This window comes from Varroa jacobsoni, unplaced genomic scaffold (genome assembly GCF_002532875.2).
Source record: "Varroa jacobsoni isolate VJ856 unplaced genomic scaffold, vjacob_1.0 scaffold_413, whole genome shotgun sequence".
Taxonomy (NCBI): Eukaryota; Metazoa; Arthropoda; class Arachnida; order Mesostigmata; family Varroidae; genus Varroa; species Varroa jacobsoni.
Genome location: NW_019213315.1, coordinates 31,025 through 50,432, shown reverse-complemented (window position 1 = coordinate 50,432; position 19,408 = coordinate 31,025). Strand labels below are relative to the sequence as shown.

The 19,408-nt window shown below is 39.6% G+C and overlaps 2 protein-coding genes across 4 annotated transcripts in view; both read left to right on the top strand.

Annotated features, from left to right (window-relative positions):
- The first annotated feature begins 17 nt into the window (after positions 1 to 17).
- On the top strand, positions 18 to 8,686 carry LOC111260223 (uncharacterized). Its single transcript, XM_022832814.2, has 9 exons — positions 18 to 1,790; positions 3,767 to 3,987; positions 4,347 to 4,496; positions 4,808 to 4,996; positions 5,138 to 5,252; positions 5,358 to 5,455; positions 5,957 to 6,210; positions 6,655 to 6,758; positions 6,921 to 8,686. The coding sequence occupies exons 1-9, from the start codon at positions 1,484 to 1,486 to the stop codon at positions 7,016 to 7,018; spliced, it is 1,536 nt and encodes a 511-aa protein (XP_022688549.1). The 5' UTR covers positions 18 to 1,483; the 3' UTR covers positions 7,019 to 8,686.
- Positions 8,687 to 9,587: 901 nt separating this feature from the next.
- Liprin-alpha (PTPRF interacting protein alpha) overlaps positions 9,588 to 19,408 on the top strand; it is a 40,349-nt gene continuing 30,528 nt past the window's right edge. For 2 of the 3 annotated variants that reach the window (XM_022832811.2, XM_022832810.2), the window contains exon 1: positions 9,588 to 12,603. In XM_022832811.2, the coding sequence (XP_022688546.1) occupies positions 12,415 to 12,603 (189 nt within the window). In that variant the 5' untranslated portion in view covers positions 9,588 to 12,414. The remainder of the gene's footprint in view (positions 12,604 to 19,408) is intronic. The other variant, XM_086968212.1, reaches the window with a different exon arrangement.

Below are 19,408 nucleotides of genomic sequence, written 5' to 3'. Positions count from 1 at the left end.
ACTAAGAAAAGGAACCGCAGGTAGTTACCGATAGTGACTAAGTTTGCTAGCGAGCTTCAAATATAATGGCTTTTCCCCTCAGCCCACGATTTTAGAGCTCCGCTCTACCTCAGTAGTCTATTCTATGAGAGACCTATTGAGCATTCACTGAATGCTCATTCACTTTTGCGTTCCTTGTACCTGTTCCCATGTTCAAGTCAATGGTTTCTCCTGTAGCGCATTGACCTGCGATACTGATGCGACACTGAATGGACTTCTCATTGAATTACCGAAGCCTTTGGAGCGCTGTCGGATGCATCGTATTTGAGTTCGGACCTCTGCTACATCGGCTCTATCCTGACACTGATTTTCAACACCCTCTTCGCTTTGTGGCTCATAAGCCTTTCTTTAGCCACCACATGGTTCTTTTTGCTCTAGTGGATGCTGCAGTACGCTTTTGTCATGGTCTTTTATCGCCCATCTTTTTAGCTAGAGACACCAAAAGATTTGGTTAGGTCGCTTGGGATGGGTTGGGGCGGCAAGAGTGCCTGTGGTGGTTGATTCAGCTAGCGGCTGGTTCTGTTTCTACACATCTCGATCTGCAGCACACGCTCGCAGACAAGCGTTGGCTAGTGAGTGGACGGGCAGTGAGAGCTTGATCGTTTTCGTGGGATCTCGATGATTTTGGGTTCGATGGGACGATCGTTTGGGTACGCTCCGTCTTCGGATTCGGGTGTGGATCCGCTATTCGCATGTCGTCTGTTTGGATATCGAGGGTTGTCTGATGAGGACGAAAAAGTTCGGCTAGGTTTAGCTTCAGATCATTGCCGGAATAACGACCGAGACAGAAGAATTAGTAACAACAACAATAACAGAGGTGGGCAAGAAACATACATGGGCAAGTACATACTGAAAACGATGCTATGCGAAGTAAGGATGCGATTTCTTCGGCATTCAGTGTGAAAGAAGGATATGTAATTGAATAATGAGGACCGTGAATATTTCTTGCACATTGAAAAGTTGCAATAATTGCGTGACATCAAGAAAGTGCCCAAAAGCGGTCATAACTGTAGGCGCTCGAGTGTCAACAAGAGATAATCAAGGCTAAACGTTGGGTGGATAATAAAGTGGCAATAATTGTGAGCCTGATGTTCATAAAGTACAATTTCGACAGTACAGATGAGTGGGAATAGGCGTATTTATTCGAAAAAAAAATAGTCTTAATAAGTTGTTGCAAATAACATCCGTGTTTATTCCAAGAATACCTCGAACTACCTGTTCAGTTGGATTTAAGTGACGATAATGCTGAACATAATCTGGGTCTAGTTGCTCGCGAATTTCAACGAAACAATACATGTCGCATTGAGGACAAGGACTTATACAACGTCTCCAATTTAGCAAACCATACATTTGATGTTACTCGTTGTTGAGAGAGTTAGGGTACTCACATAATATACTGGCTGAGACTTGATAGTTAAAAGTATTTACTAGTTGGTGAGGTACCATGGCCCCGACAGGCGCTGGTGCTCTGGGACCTCCGTATCGGCTATATTTCAATGAAGATGAAACAAGGTCAAGAGGGAACGAAGATGGCAAAAACTGCACAAACGTCAGTTCCAAGGAATCGTTTCTTGACCTAGTAGAAAAACGCTCGAAGATAGTGGCTCGCGCGCGAAGTCACGGTCAACCACAAAAATACGTATCGCTCGTGAATGAGCAAGATACTGGTACCGACGAAGAAGAAACTGTATTCTACGAGAACAATAACATTAGCATTCATGCAAACGGTAACTCAAATATAAATCCTCAAGGTGAGTCTTGCTTAATACCCGAACAGCGTATGTAGAGTAGAAAAAAATTAAACTGTTTAAACCTTAGCATTAATAGGAATGCTGATTCAGGCACCAAAGACACGGCTTCCGGAAATCTCGACCCACATGACACAATCTATTTGTAGAGGCAAGGAAGAACGTCGTAACGTTAGATGTTAATTAGATGACTGAATAGTTGGGATCTTCAAAAAATTATTTTCATTTTCGGTTATTCTTTATATTTACTTCAGAGTCAGTGTCAATTCATCAATTTGGCTTCAACGAAAAACATTTGGGAACACTTTTTCGAAAAAGTGCGTGATTACGCAACTTGACGATTTTGCCCTCTATTTAACATAACGTCTCCCGACCATTTCGACCTCTTAGACTCCCTTGGTAGTTGGCATTGATAACTATTTGAACGCAACCAAAAAGCGTTGGCGGCGCTCTCCTGGACGAACTGGACCATGCGTCTGTTCACTCCATATTTCGAACGTAAACTCTGCTTCATCATTAAGCGTCTCTAAGTTTCGCATGCAAACAAGTTTTTACGTACCCCATTTCAGACACGCATATGAAAATACGTCGGTGCATCAGTAAAAATAAGACAGAGTATCTTGCCGAAACGTATACGCCACTAGCTGATGCCAAGAGACCGTTATCCTTGGTTCCACTATTAACAGGTCCATATTTATAATTTTTAACTTGCTTATTATTATAGAAAACATTAAACCCGAGAAATGAGTTTATCATCTCTTTTAAGTAAATAATAATAAAGATCTATCTAGGAAGTGAAAGCAGTGCGTTTTCATGGCGGGTGCTATTAGAAAGTATTTGTTGCGACAGCGTGGTTGTTGCGTTTAGTGACTTGTTAGGTTTTAATAAAGTTTTATTATTTAGTAACTTCTTGTTGTCTCTCCGTGTTCAGGTTTATTCTTACTTCAATAACCAGAAGGTAACAGACCGCACTATATTGGAGCGTTGATGGCACATATGCAAAACGAGGGACAATACAATTTTTTATTTACCCAGACCGATATATTTAAACGATAATCCTCTTACGGGAGCTTGCTAAACTTGTCTGTTTTTGTCGCATAAGAATGTCCTGTTCGAGAAATATATTAAGCTCGTTGCACAGGAGCGCTCGTCATATTGGCAGCAACATAACTCAATTGATTACAAACAGAAAGACTATATTCAATACTAACGTCATAACCCGGTTGAAGTACGGCTTAGTTATGATTTAATTTGCTTAATTGTTTATACTTAGCGTTGTCCCCCGTTAAAACGCATGACTCTATTTTCTTCTCAGCTGACCCCGGCCCCAGGAAGTTTTTGATCGAGTGTAGCATTTCTAGAGCGGCTGTTAAGGTTTGCAAACCGGAAATTTGACAGCTTCAGAGGCTCTAACTTTGTGCAACTGCTACTAGTTCAAGAATATTAATCAAACAGAACCTTCTAGGGCTTTTCATATTTCTCCGTGGAAGAATCATCATTGCGCAACTTATGCGTACGTTGGTTTTGAAGGTACAGGGATTACCAAAAACGTGTCAGAAAAGCATCAAGGCTACAGGAGCATCAAAACTCACGAACAGTACTGTGTATTATGCTTGTGGGTTTCTATCTATAATGACCTATCTGTTCTGTCCAATGAAAAAGTTATGCGTAGGAGACGGCAAAAGTAATTCAGCTTTAGTGTAAGCTTGCTTATGTCAGGGTGACTTCAATATTTGATGGTTTAAAGCTATCCATGTATTCTTATGACATGAGCTACGCGTTCTATATTAACGATGTTCGTGTCTGAGAAGGGCTTCAATGGCAAGATTATTCAGTCCAAACGATATGTTATTTCGGACAAGCCTATTAATTTTTATTGTTATTTCTTAAAAACATGTGTATCGCAAATTGAAATCAACTGTCTAATTAGCTCCAATTAGCTACATTTACACATATGTTGGTATTTTACAAACTTGCAGGACATGTACGACGAGAACAAGGAGAATCCATAACTGCGGACGTCTTCAAAAACCGCTCGACATCAAAGCACCCTTCAATTTTCTCTTTTCGGCGTTATTTGATAGCCATTTGTTTGCTTTGTATCGCTTTCTTAGGTCTGTATTTTACATTACACCATGATGGCTTGGATCTTCGCACAGCAGTGGGATTACCGGCATACTTCAACATTACATATCGCATTGTAAGTACCTCATTGCATTCATCGTTATATTTCTGGTACAAAGACTTTTTTGGTGAAGTCGATCCCTTTGCGAACTTCGCGTACACACATGTACCTAAATCGTTTGCTAGAAATAATTCAAACACTCATTTTTTGAACCACTGCCTCAGCAGCTCACCGTTTCCGAACATTTGTGAACTCGACGCATTGTTTAAAGTATCTTGTGGTTTCCATTTGATAGAAAGAGATATTCATGTTAAGGATGGACGGAATTTTGGCTAATTCCTGTACGATCCCACCCTGTATGCCCTCTATTGGCCACACTCTTCTGAGGTCAACTAGAATCAATTAAAGTTGTTTACGTTTGCGTTTACTGAAAGGTGATTGGAGGATTGCAAGTAGATACCAATCTCGCCACGCTGCAGCTGGTCAACAATACTCGCGCCTTGTTCTTTTCTGCTGGAAATACCATTGTATGTGCAAGAATCGATGCCGACCACCTCGTTTGGAAGCGCACCCTGATCCACAAGGTAGCCCAGACCTATGAGCCTTAAAAAGTATTTGTTTATTAAAACGAGTCTGACACTTGTGTTCGGAAAAAAAATAGTCTTTTAGAGTACCAACGTACTGTAAAGGTTAACAATAGTCGAGTTTATGAAAATAGTGTATCTTCATAACAAAACTTTGAGAGAAGCAACAATACAAAGAAAAAAAACAAACAACATCCATATGAGGCTGTGAAACATTCTGTTAGATTTTGGCTTACTCATTTCTAGTATACGATTTCCTTTGAGGGAAAGTATATAGTAACTTCGCTAAGTACAAATTGTAATGTCCACAGGTCGAATACGTGCAATGTAATGATGCCGTTTGCGTCTTCTACGGCAATAGAACGATAACTGCTTTAGAGCCGAACAATGGGGGATTTCTATGGACATCGAGGGTGAAAGCGCGTCCCTTTCTCATGACAACCTCGTGGGGGAGTCGAATTGTGGTGTTTCACAACGAGTACATGATTATTTATCGTCAGGTGACAAGAAAATTTCAAAAATATTTATAAGCTGTTTCACTATACTGACAGTGTATATCGACGTCAAATTTCTATTATACTGTTCGAAGCAAGCAAACACCCTAAAACTTAGAACAAATCTAAGGACCATTCCTCTTACAGGATACTGGCAGCTCGATGACTCATTTTCGAATTAAGAACTGCTCGCGGATTAACTATATTCAGCCGATTGGTGTCCGCCTCGCCGTATTCTGTCAGCACAACATCAACCTTTCGAGTGAGCTAATTATCATCTTCAAAGTGTACGCAATATTACAGTCCTTACGTAAAGAGAAACTCAGTTCTGTTAAATCGAACTTGATTATATGTTTTTAATTTGCAGGCATTTCATTGTACATCATTCCGAAATCGGTGTTGCTCCACTTCACACCACAAACGCAAGATAAACCGATTTCAGCTGATTTCGTCGGATACTTCAAGGTACTATATGCGGCAGAACGTGATCGCGCAGTAGCAAAATACTTGCTACTTTGCTCATATTGTTTTGGTTCGACACCGTTCGTAGATATGCTTCATTTTGTGCTGGATGATAACACTGCTTAGTGTCCATACCGGACAGAAAACATCAATCATTCCTGTAGACCGTACAGTGTGGTCATGCAGGACGACTATTCGTGGTGCTTGTACTTGTGAAAACTACAATCCTTATCAACTCGCTTTTCTGTGGCGTCATTTCCTGTGAAGAGCTGTTCCTGTGAATTTCACTCATGGCTCTCATAAAATCATAGTTATAGATAGGCTTCTCTAATATTCACCTAGCGCAAGGGTAAGAATACGATTATAGCACTATCCACTGGATACTAATCTTCGTAGGAATTGAGCTTAACAGTTAGATTTTATTATTAAATCATAATTTTCAATATTTATCTGTTGACACTCTTTCCTTCAACGTCATTTCTGCCTGACGGGTTCCTCTCGTAGTTGCCGGTTCGTGTACACACTTACAATGATACGGTCCTGTACATTTTACATGACCGAGGCGTTGTTTCAACGCTAAGCGTGACCGAACGTCGCGTAGAGGACATCCTTAATATATCTGCCGATGTTCGTGAGGTTCTGCCGATCAATTGTACGCATACACTCGTTCAGACTCCGAGTCAGCTATTGATTTACAGTGAACGTGGTGCCGTTTGGCGGAAACCCATTGTCGATGAACATATCACCTATATACGAAGGTGAGTTCTGCCTTTTCTAAAATCAAGTAATATTAGATATACTACTCAAAAGAGAATATATTTACATTATATATATATATATATATATATAATGTAAATACCGTAAATGGAAGCTACAAGATGTAGTATTCAATGATTCGAAAATTCGGTCGAATATATCCTACAAGTTTGTGTGTTGTAACTTCTTGTTCGTTCATACATAATAATTTTACTAATTGCAGGTATTACCAGTATATATTGCAGTAATTCCTGCAATTAGTAAAATTATTATGTATGAACGAACAAGAAGTTACAACACACAAACTTGTAGGATATATTCGATCGAATTTTCGAATCATTGAATACTACATCTTGTAGCTTCCATCTACGGTATTTACTACGCTTAAAATAGAAAGATATCAAAGTGAAAGGTGACGTGAAGAAAAACTTTTGTCTTGCTTACAGACTCAGTCACAATTTGATCCTGCTGAAAAAAAATCTTAACCAACTTGCGATTCTTGACATCGCCCTCATAAAAGAGTTTAAGGTTGACTTTGGAAGCTATCAAGGTATGCAGCGTTTGGCCATACTTGATTATTGTTAATTTTTTTAGCGTTACAATTTGATTCTTCACCTGTATAATCATCTCGATGTTTCTATATATTCTTTATTCTACTCCATTCAAAGAAGTTCTTTAAACTCTGTAATATGAATTTTGCATGCGATTGCAGAGCTGCTTTTGGTCGAGGGCAAAGACCACACATTATTTACAGCGAGCGTGGCCCAACACAACGCCACAATCATTCGAACCATTCGATACCATGACTAGGTATCGGTTTGCAACTGTATTTCATTAAAAAGCGTGCACCTGATAGACTGTCTGGGAACTGCGTCAAGGAATCTAACGATCTGGAGACCTTCTAGCAGTTCCAAAAGCTGGCCTCGACCCTTCCGAAAATGCCAAACATTAACATGGTATATATATATATATACATAAATGAGAATTTTCTGGTATTTTATCACCTTAATTAATGCCATCGTCTATCAAACACTTTCTAACTGAACTGTTCTCTAATGTACAACCAGAGATGGTTTTCAATCTGACACGTGTGCAAATGGCGTAGGTATATGCTGTTTAGGAGATTTGAGATAACAAAATCCTATTTGTTTGATTCGTTACTTGCCGTTGAGTAATACCCCAAACTTTACTTTGTCTTTGATATCAAGTTGTGGTAATGGCGATTCAGAATTAGTAAATATTAAAAAATTACGCTTGGTTGTGCCGTAAATATACTCTAGGCTTATTGTGGAGTGTGTGTAAAGTTCGGTTTCAAAAATATATGCATTTATCTTATAAAAATATAGCTAAATTAAGTTTATTAGGCTTATTGACGTCAAATAGGGTAATTGACTCAAGATGCTAGAGAAATATCTTCAGATACCAATTGCTGTTCCTCTGTGTTATATGGTTTCACGTCTTAAATATGACTGCGTAGCTGTGACTTCAAATTGTATTATATAAGGAAAGAGATAAAGACCACAAGCTAATGTCATTTTCCGGATGAAAGTCCAAAGATAACATACAGTTACATCTAAAGATGTTACCGGCTTAGCCAAACAACTATCATGGTAAGGAATGCAATTCCATAGTCAACAAGTATTATTCTATATGAGTACGTGCATCTACTAGACTACCATTCTTCCCAAACAGATTAATTAGTTTATTAGTTAGTAAGTGGATTGAATAGTGGAATGTCTGAATAATGAATCTCCATTTTAGAATTATTTAGTAATTTGAGCTCATATGCACTATGTGCAGGATTGTGCCATATCCTAAAAAAACAATACATATTATCAACCAAACATTTAAACATGTCATTTTAGACATAAAATAAATGTGACTTTGATCATTATAGGAAGCCGAGATGTTTTACTGTTACCTTGTAGTAAACATGAACATTTTTAATCTTATATTGAAGACCTAATTGCTCTCGGGTTTCACTTTTCAACGTAATTATTGTTCTTTAGTTCATCGTCATTGGATCTTTAAGGATTTTTAGTTTATCATCATAAGCTTGAACAATTTTAGAAATGGATAAGCTGGAGAATTGATCGATGCCGCTAGAGTCGATTGGGTATTGACGATTCATACCTTGTAACCCATAAAGATGATAGCGGTATCATTGAAATGACACCATTGCTGTGAACCATGAAATATTAAGGACGACTAAAAGGTACCAAGACAAAATAAGTAGCTATGGTAGCCTCGAATGGTCTTAATCTTGTTAGCTAATGCTTAATGGAGTTTGCAACCGTAGCAAAGACGAATTAAGATTTTGATGGTAATTTTAACAAGACTAATTTTAGAAACAACTGAATATTTTATATACAAAAAAGGGATTGACTGATAATACCGATCAATACAATTAGACAGCTAACTTTTATTATTTGTTATGCCAATTGTAGCAACGAAAATAAATAGATACAGAAAGACATTTCTTCTTGTAACAGTTCTATTTTTTAACGATGTTGTATTAGCAACATGAGAATTTCAAGCTAACAGTTGATACATTCGGTTTAAAACAATGGGTTCAACTTTCCAATATAGATTTAAAAATCAACGTATTTACATTAGAATGTTTCCCTACTGGCTACTTTGTGGCTTTGTATACAAATATATTCTAAGAGCATATATTTATGCTCCCAGACATCTGCATAATTTGCTTTTTCTAGTGTTAGCATTTGCCTCAACAGTATTTAGTACTATTGCTGTCAACTAACAGTAGTTCGTTTAACATTCGAGTCGCATCCATTCAGGTACTGACCTCGTCTGAGCTTCTTTAGCTCATCTCAGATATTATTTCGTTTGTTTATGCCCTATTGGCTTAACTTGTCTGTGCACATTTTGAGCTTACTCTGTTCGTAGAAGATTCAACTTTGATTGGCTAAAGTGGGCTCAATAACGGAGAACAGGTGGATACTGTTTAGCTCTGGAGCGCTCGACTCCGTGGTGGTGGCGCGGTAAAGAATTTGGCTAATACACTGAGCAATACGAGAAATGGTCAAGTCTGAAACCGGCCATAAACAGACAATTCATTTCGACCTGTAGAAACCACCAGCCGCCTGCATCAATGTTTACTGAAAATAAGGGCATCGAACGTGAAACTCGAAGCATCTATTTATTTGTTTTGTAGGTTTTAAACGTCCCGCTTTTCCTAACTTCCGCACTCTCTCGTTTTTCTCGCACCCAATTCGCTCAGTCGCCCTTTCTCTCTTAATTGGTGGCGCTTGCCCATTAGCCGCTTGCTCGATGCGAATCGCCCGGTCGCCTTTCACAATGCATTCACCCAGAGTATACGTCGCATTCTGTCCGCAACTCCATATTTATCAGGGGAACAGAGAGTAGTGAGCTGCAAAAGGATCGTGATGGGTCTCGCGCTCGAATCGGCAGTGGTTGTCTGAAGCGTTGTGCTGCCGTAGGTTTTCTGGGGGTTCGCCTAGTGAATTAGCCGAGCGTCGAGCGTTCTCCCCTGAATCTCTGCGGGGCGGCGAGCTTCAACGACGAGAGACAGAAACACTCCCGAAGTTGAAGAAGAACAAGTCCTAGAGGGTTGCTGGCGGCAGCCGCTGCATCCGACGACAACTGTATCTGCCTGCGTATGACTGAGAGCGTATGAGAGTGTGTATGACGGTGTGTGTGTGTGTGTCTGAGGCTGTGTGTGTGCGAGTGTGTGTGTACGGTGTATTATAGGCAGTAGCGACCAGTAGTATTCGGTCAGGCAAAGGATCCGCAACAATCAGTGAGTGCGAGTCCAGTTGTCGGTCATGGACGACGACTACGGCCCTATACCGGATACCGAAAGTGGACCGGATTATGCTGCAGGCGACAAGAAATAATCGAGCTGACCCGGCCGCCGGGCGTAGCCGATCACTCAGAGATCAGTCAAATAGTTTTCGACCGGAGAAGAAAAAGAGCTCTTTGCTCTGCTAGTGGTGCTGGACAAGTCGTGGCTAACAACAGCGGCAATACCCGCAGTAGTTGAAATAATGGAAGTGACGGCTGCACTAGACCGCCAATCACTTCGTAATGATAGCGGTGCATATCTGTCATTCTAACAATGGTGAAAAATGTTCGGGACCGCTAGTCAGGAAACTGCCGAAACGGACACGAAACCTCTGGTCATTGATTCACCATTATCTACTGCGCGCTGTGTTTGTCTCGTTCAGTAGTCGGCCAGTTGGTCGAATTTCTCCGGTAATACCTGTAGTCGGCTGATATTTACTTATCAATACTATACTATTAGCACTGCAAGCGGTGATAGTTACACCAGAAGCCCGAACAAAATTCCAGATGAAAGCCAGTGGTCTGTTCTCGGTTTGATTAGCAGCTTGATTCGACGCTAATTTATCTCTTGGTTTTTGTCTGTTGTCATTCTCGTATGTCGATTCCGTTACTAGTTTTTCGTAGGCGGATCAGTTCCTAGTGAATACAGGATATCCGTTAGATCTACCGTATGTGGCAGCTCCGGCAGCACCACCAGTGAGTTCTTGTCACTCCACTCTCACATGTCAGAGCATAGAAACGGATATAGTGGAAATCACGTAATGATCGTGGACTTCAGAACTTCGCTTTGGCTTTTACATAGCATATTGTTCGAGTCGTAGGCTGTGCTTGATTTGGATAGGTTGCTTTCCCTATAAAATACAGAAAAGAGATTACTGTCTGACGTTTGTGTATGCGCGATTTGAATAGCGGCAGCGACAGTACGGATAGCTGGAGCGTGGTCAACGGTGGAAGTCGGAGCAAAACGGAGGAAGTCGCTATCATTAATAATTAAAGTGAAACGAAATGCAAATAAATGGTTGCAGATTGAAAGAGTAGTGTGAATAAAATAGCGGGTGACGAAGACGTCCATATGAATGTGCTCACTGTGGGTACAGCGAGTGTCGTAGCAGAAGTAACACAAAATAGCGGCAGCAGCAACAGTAACAATAACGACGGCTGTATGTGACACACTTTGAAGTGAAGGAAAATTCGAAAGAACCACTTTCGCGCGGTCAGTCGGCCAATTTCATGATATCGGGTGCACTTCGGACGAGTGGTGTGTGACTAGCTATAGGTGAAGGACACTTCCGTGTGGCAATAGGTTTTAGGAGGGTTCTTATACCATCAGAATAAGGGTCACTAGAGAAGAATGAATAGTTGAGGGGAACACGTGTCGAAATTTGTGCACACACTTGGAAATTTGAAAAGTACGTTCCGGCCCCTTCAACCACTAGTGTAAGAGAAACGAAACGCAAGTTACGAGAAAAACCGAAAGAGAAAACGAAACATTCAGCTAGAGAAAAATACAGGGTATAAGTATACATATAAAGGCCATTGTAATTCTTAGTTATGCCATCTGGAGGCATTTTTGGTGTCCAGATATTTGGTGACTGTCTGCGCCATGCTCAGATGGGTGACACCGTCAACTCAACCGATATACCCTTAGTGTAACAAGAATTGTCAACGATGTGATATAGTGTTACTCCTAGAAATGATGGAACGAGTTGGAATACCCGTTTGTTTTAGATGTCTGCTGTTCTACGGAGAAATATGTGTCTATACCGAAGAGGAATCATGGGGCACAAACTGTTCTTAGAAAAGTTGAAAACACGAATTGACCGTTTCCTAAACGTCGTCTCCGACTACAAATGCAAATGAGAAGCGTTAGCGCTCGTATGAATACCAGTTAGACAGCTCACTGTATTCATATCGAGAGGGCCATATTATGGAAACAGGATTAGCGTCGTGAAAACAATTCTCTCCGTCGAGCAATGCAAAAAATAGGTCCCATTACCGTTCAGCGGTATCTAAACAGTGGAGTTTGGCTTTCGTTGCTCAAGAGGGTTTCGTACGGCTAAGGATTACGACATAAAGATGAAAATCGTTTTGAAACCTGTATCTTTTTGTTGAGGCCGAGAAAAATTCTTGACTACATGCCTGTGCAGTTGACTACGCGTATATGTCGTGTTGCTGCGGAACCATCCGTCGAACCTGTGCGAACAGTGTCGGAGACTAGGGCATCATAACAAAAATGACGACAAGGTGAATTATCAACCCGAGCCACATCCTCTCTATTCGGGACAACTCGACCTTGCGACGAACCGTGTATATATATATAGTTTTAGGTATTACCAGGACGCACACCAGCCGTGATCACGGCAGCTGGCGGGCCAACCACAATGTGGAACATGATCTGTGACGTGATGCCGACCATCTCCGAGGACCGCAGCAGTTGCGGCCCTCCTGGTCCTAGCGGTGGCGGGGGGAACTGCTCCGGCGAAGAGAATGAATCCAGTAACATTGAACAACTTATGGTCACCATGCTGGATGATCGAGAAAAATTGATGGAGAATATACGTGAAACACAGGTAAGCATGCAGATAAAGTAAAAAGATGGTGTTTGGGGAAACTCGAAATATATTTATACATAAAAATCCAAAAACTTATTGATGTTATTTGAAGCTGTAAGTTTGCTTACTATAACTTGTTGTTTTATTTGTTTATAGTTGTTTTTCAGTTTGTGATTTGAAGAAATTGCACAGGTTTTGTCTTATTGTTTTGCCTATTATAGCACACTTCATAATTGAAGCATAGTATGATTGGGTTTTAAAAATTTTAAAGTTTGCGTACAATCACGCATGACTATAGATGCTGATGACTGATTAGATTAGAAGCAATTCTGAAAAGATAAGTTATTAGCGCCGGGCGTTGAATTTATTGTTGTGGCTTGTTTTGAACTCGGGGGCTATGTAGATATCTATTCGTGGGTGCACATCTGGTAGGTATTCATTTGCTGCGAGATAATTGAGTTTAGGTTAGTACACGAAAATTCTGGATCTGTTTGTGGCTGTGTTAGTTAACACTGAGAGTGCTGCTTGTTTGTATCGTATTTAATCCTCGTCTTTAATTATGATCACTTTAATCCAATACAATAATATCAGTTTTTTTTTCATATTATATGTTCTAATGTTGGTAGCAGTTACCACTGACTAGATCTTTCAGCCCTTTGTCGTTGTTAAGTGCATGAAAATAAACAGAACATCACACCGCCTAGTTTTCGGGATGCATTGTTACGTTGGATTAAGCCCATGTCTTAATATGTGCCACAGTCCATGTGCTTCAAACGAAATTTCGTGCATTACTTTTTACTATAATAGTGCATAGCACGTGCGAAACCAACCTTGACGGGGTGTTTGTCATATCTGGCATGCGGTTATTCGCTAATCCTGGTCAAAACCGACAGCCAGTTTTCCTTCCACAAAACAACAATCTCGTCATGGCGAGCAACGAAGCGTCGTCTTTGGAATTTGAACGAAGCTCAACTTTTATCCAGTCTTCATGCGGTGGACGAGAGCCCACCAAGATCATACATTTCTTGGGATTCGACCGCGTTTCGCGCCAAAAGAAGCAGCGTCCTGCATAGCACAACGGAAAATATACGGTGGAGAAAAAATAGTGCGGACTCCAAAGTTAATCGCGGCCGTCTAAAAATGCATTTTTAGTGGTGCTTTTTGTCAGTCAGGACGTTAGTGAAAAAAGTTGATACGGGTAAGCGTATAATATAACGGATTATTCACGAGGTCCCCAAGTATACATCATAAGTCATAAAAGTAAAATAAATACTCTCTAAAAACGATAAAAACCAAAAAAAGCCATCCGTGTTATTTGCTGCTCGTTTATTTTAGGAATAAGTCAGTAAGTTGTCCTGAATTTTTCTTATACGAGAAATTCTCTATCCTCTCTGCACAAATGATCGCTAGCTTGCTTACGACTCAGAGGACGTGCCCTTATGAATAGAAGCAAATTGTTCGCTAAAATTAACGTTCCGTGTGTGGTGTCTAGTAAAGGAGACGTTACGGCGTAATGTTTCTTGCAGAAAGGCGAACGCATCATTAAAGAACTTTATCTGCATGTTCTGCAATCAATGTACCAATGTATGTGCAACTATACCTGAAGTGTCTAAAGAAAAACCATATGACCTTTAACGAGATGGTGCACCGGCTTATATAAGCCGATTGATGCAGGGTTCGCTGCTTCAAAATACGAGTACATCCTGGGATGAGCACATGTGAATGCCAAACAGTTTATACTTGAACCCGTTAAATTGTCATGTGTCTTGTGCTCAGCTTATTGCTGAACTGCATTTACTGCGAGTATATTACCACTGGTAGCTTTAGCTGTATGATGTGATCGCACCGAGCACCAAATCATACTGGCCTAGACAAATGCTAATTCTGAAAAACACCCAACCTGGGCCTGATCTGTCATCAAAAGGTGAAGGTTCACTGAGGAGAAACTCTCCAAACTTTTTTGCCTGAACATCACAAACACGATTTATTGATTAGAAATAGATTACAAAATATCAAGGCAAGTCAAAGATAAAAAGCTGTTTCCTCGGTACGTGAGAGTAACTTCGTAATTCAAAACGTTTTTCGGCTTACATTTTTTATTGAAATTACAAGTTTTATTGAAACCAAGAAGAAAGAGCATTAATGCTCGATAACCATTTTGTTAGACGGTCCGCCATATATGAGCGAAGCAAAGGTCAAAATTATTGAATATCATTGACCGTGGATTTTACAGCTTGGATATTTATTTGTCAAGACAGCAAGCAACGTTTCATCATTAAGAGACATGTCGCGCCTCACAGTACGGCTAACTGCTTTTTAGCCAAAAATCTAACCATCGGGGCCATCACTTGAACAATCTCAAACGATGTTAGCATTTAGCTATGAGCTCCTAAGTGGGATGTCTAAAAACCCACTGTACTCAGCGACAGCAGTACAGCACAGTAAAGCGTTTACGCAGATCTATGTGTACACAATGTGTAATGTTGAGATGACTCATTCAGTATTTTACATTAGTCAGTCACAAAATAGTGAATATATTGTGTCGTTTATGGCAAGATAGAAATTATACTAGCGATGCGTTATAGTTTACCATATTATCATCATTAAGCTGATTTTCACCAGTAACCATCAGATCATATCAGTGTGTAACAGAGTCAAAACGATAATGGCCATTATAACTTATTTTTATTTGTTCCCTAGGAGACCTTCTTGCTGGTTGCATCTATACGGCGAAATACTATCCTTCGCTTAGCCGTTAGATATGCTAAAGTTTACATAACGTAACATCAGGCAAGCGTGTTGTTGATAACTTTAATGGTACAGGGAATGTTCAGTAGTCGTTTAAGCTGCGATAGGTAGAAAAAAATAGTTTCCGCTATGGCTATTCTATAAACTAGCAAACTAACGATTTCCTTATCGTTATTGACGAATTCACAATAAAACCGTCCTCGCTTCAAGTAACTATGTTTTTAAGCTAATCCCTACTTCCACTAATTGTGCTTTTGGAAAGTCATAAAGCTGTGAGAGATATAGTTCAATATTTGTAAAAAAAAAAAAGCTATACAATATTTTCTAGAAGCATTTCTAAAGTTCAGACGAATCGACGGAAATTGGGTCGCGATCTTTAAAGCCGATCGTAAACCAATACGAGCCACCCGATTGTATATATATATATATATATATATATACATATATGAAAAAAAATGCCACACCAGGACTTTTGAGGGACTGTTCAGTTTGCTGGCATTATTTTTATTATTAAAACTCTATTACACTATATAGCTACTAACTATATCAACTCTTATTCCATTGTCAACACCTACGTTGTAAATGTCATTTCGGAAAGCCTCGAGCTGGCCTTGATTATCTTGTAAATGGATGTATGCAAAGCGTTCAACAATAATGCGACGATTATTATCAGACGACATATCGGCTCATTGTTATCCGTGGCTGTATTGGGAATTTTTGATAATCGACTGATTTGATCGGTACTTTATCAAGGCAATAGTTACTCAGGCGACGGAATTTCTTAATACCTGACTCACTAGCAGGTCTGCTTTAGAGTTCACCTATCTTGTTGAATATGCGACCATAACGGACAGAGTTCGGGCTTTGGCGAGGCAAAACTCAGCAAATAAGTGAAAAAAATAAATGGGACCCTTTTATTCTGATATAGAGCTACATTAAGCCTAGGAGTGTTTAGTAAATTGCAACATGAGAGGGACTTTTTTTTTATGAAATCGCTTATTGGGCTAAGATCTGTTTAAACAAACTTTTGAAGTTTTTTGAAGTCCGAAACATGTTAAAGAAACAAAGATATGACAAAATGTAATAAAAATTTTACAATATCTCTTTCTAAGACATCTTTAAAAAGTCTTTCTTCAACTTTTAAAAAATTATTTTCTTTACTCACACAAATTGCGCAATATTCGATTGATGCCTAAGTGTAATAATAATAGGCGTTTTTGCTTACTCCTTCCTTTATCCTGTTTTTTATTTACTCACCCTCAAGTTTTATATGCTGTTAAGGAAACTCTTTTGCTTCATAAAATTGTTGTCAACGGATATTTTGTGCAAGTCGCAAGATTCTCCCTTAAACTCGACTAATGGATATATTGAACCGTGAGAAACGGCATTTTCGACCTTTTCATTCATTTTTATAGAAGTAAAAAAATCGGCGAAACAATCCGGGACAAATGTAGCGTGTAGACGACACTCAAAAGAGACCTGCTAATTTAAGATATAACGTTGCCTGCAAGTTAAAGGGCTCACTTCACTCGACTTTTCAGGTTTAACGGGGATCTTCTTGGGCTATTTTTAATGAGAGCTAATTGTTAAATTGGCCTAAATTTCTTAGCTATCGAGCCGTAATTTTACAGGGAACAAATATTTTAAATAACTCCCATAAACTTTTTTATGATCCGAGGAAATGACGCAAACAGGCTTGTGGAAAAAAGATTAAGTTTTTTAGCTTTATTTGAAATCATCGACCATTAGCTAACAAAGACTTAGAAAAAGAACGTAGTACGCAAAAATTGCGATTATTTATGCGTCAACGAAACATATATATGCGGAAAAACAACGGCTTTTTTCTTACTTTTTCGGCCAAACCGATTCACGACCCGTTCCTAAGAAGATTCGTGCTATGCACAGGTTTTGGCGGCGTACAGTTCAAATGCTATGACTTATTATACCGGAAACAGCACAGTTACCCGCAGTTGTCATTGTCGAAAGCGTCCTGCCTCGACCATTTTGCGTAAATATTTTCCTTTGCGGACGAAAGTTTTACACAAAAATTGAGACTCCTTATGTGTGTTTCTCACAAACAAAACATTAATTTCCTGGAAAAACAGTTACTGTAGTAATCGCATTGCTCTGCACAGTTCTAAATGAGATCATAAATGGGAATATTTATTGCAATTTCGTACTTCTTAATTGGCATTAATAATAGTCTTCTTCCTCGTACAGTTGTCTAGTAAATAGGAAAGTCTGGTCGTGATAGCCACAGTACGTAAAAACGTTACATGAACTACTTGCGAATGGATGAAAATTGGTTTATTAGCAGCCATGTGGCCATAACAGGCGCTATCATTATTGCACTATGTTCATATGCGCTTGATTAGGTGTCGTTGTTGAACAGGGCGTTATGGCATCCATCGAGTTGAAATTAAGGCATCTGCCTTTGGTATCCTACACGAATGAGAAATAGCTGATAAGAAGGCATTATAACTTGTATATTGATTCTATTATTATTATTATTATGAACAGTATTTTATATTATAATCAGTACTGTGGCTTTTATCCAAAAAGGACACCCGTCAAATGAAATAAAAAACCAATTTTACCTCATTGCTAGTAATATGCCAGTAGTGCGCCGTTCCTTTGGGCGAAAAACCACCGGTAGCATTAAGTTTGCAAGTTGATTGCAGTGCCGCTACCGTGTATGCGAGTCTTACGAGTAAATTTCTTTGCAGACCAGATGGAAAAAGTTATGTTCTGGAATATAGGAAGTAGGGTAAAAAAAAACCAAAAGGCCTGGCCCGGGTCTAAAAATACGCTTTTGTCAACCAGGCGACGATGCCACGCAAACCGAGAGAGTTTGCTCGAACTATTCGCTATAGACGGGATAGTTAGTAAACGCTTTTTAGTTAAATAAATCTCAGATAAAAAAAAATCGTTGCTATTGCCTATTATCATTACCTGTAACCAGATAGATATTTGCATGTTGCTAAGCTGATTACGATTTAACATTATATACTGTATTAGATACAATTGTTGAACTAATATAAACTTTGAAACATTTGAGCTGCTCTAGGATAGCCCATGTGATAATGCGATGGATATTATGTCTGTCTACTAAACCTAGGAACACTCGTAGGTACTAGGTATACTTCAGGTTCAAAACTGGATGTAGACACACTCCGCTTCTTTATAGAGCCAGCCATTTGAAGCAGTGATTAACTAAGGCAATAGCCGCCCGGCGTAAAATTTCAAACATTTTTACGATCTTGAATGGGCTCACCTTTGTTAAGGGGCTAGCTATCTTATAACCTCAATTAGGGTAATACCAGACTCAAAACACATACCTCATAGATACTCTTAAGTGTAATGCGCTGTATTAGACATAGTTGCTGTGTTGGGTTCAAGTTTTCTTATGTGTATATTGTAAATAGTGGTGTTTGTCTACAATGTGTATCTATGTGAAGTCAGATGAGGGCCGACTTTGATCCACCTACGTCGGCTGTTGCTGAAACGAACATGAATGAAGAGAGCAACTTAGTCACGTGCAGGTCATTTTTTCTTTTACTTCTAGGTGCCTAGGGTACCTTACCATTCCCGACCCTTGACTTTCTCTGAACACTTTCACTACGAATGTGCGTTGCCTTGTCCTAGATCCAGACAGGTCCTACATTCCGATATATAAATTCAACTATTTGCACATTGAATAGCGGGAGTGATTCTTTTGACATGAGCTTCCTAATTGATGCAAACGGATGCATTGCAGTACTGATCACATATACGAGTTTCCGGTGGTCGTGAGAATGCCCAAGAAATGAGACGGCTGACAGACATCGTGTAGAGGCCCAAACGGGATGAATGAACACAGCACAGCTCGTCACACGAGACAGATTAGACACTGGCTAGGTAGACATACGAGCGGCCTTAAAAACTGCCGTCACATCCGTAAGTGGAAACAATAAAATGACGACGTGGGTATTTTAACCGAGAGAACTGCCAGAGCCCGAATATGCAGCAGAGTCTGTTCCTGCCTCTAAGAAAACAATATTTTGTTGTTGTTATTATTGCGATTACCTTGTTGATC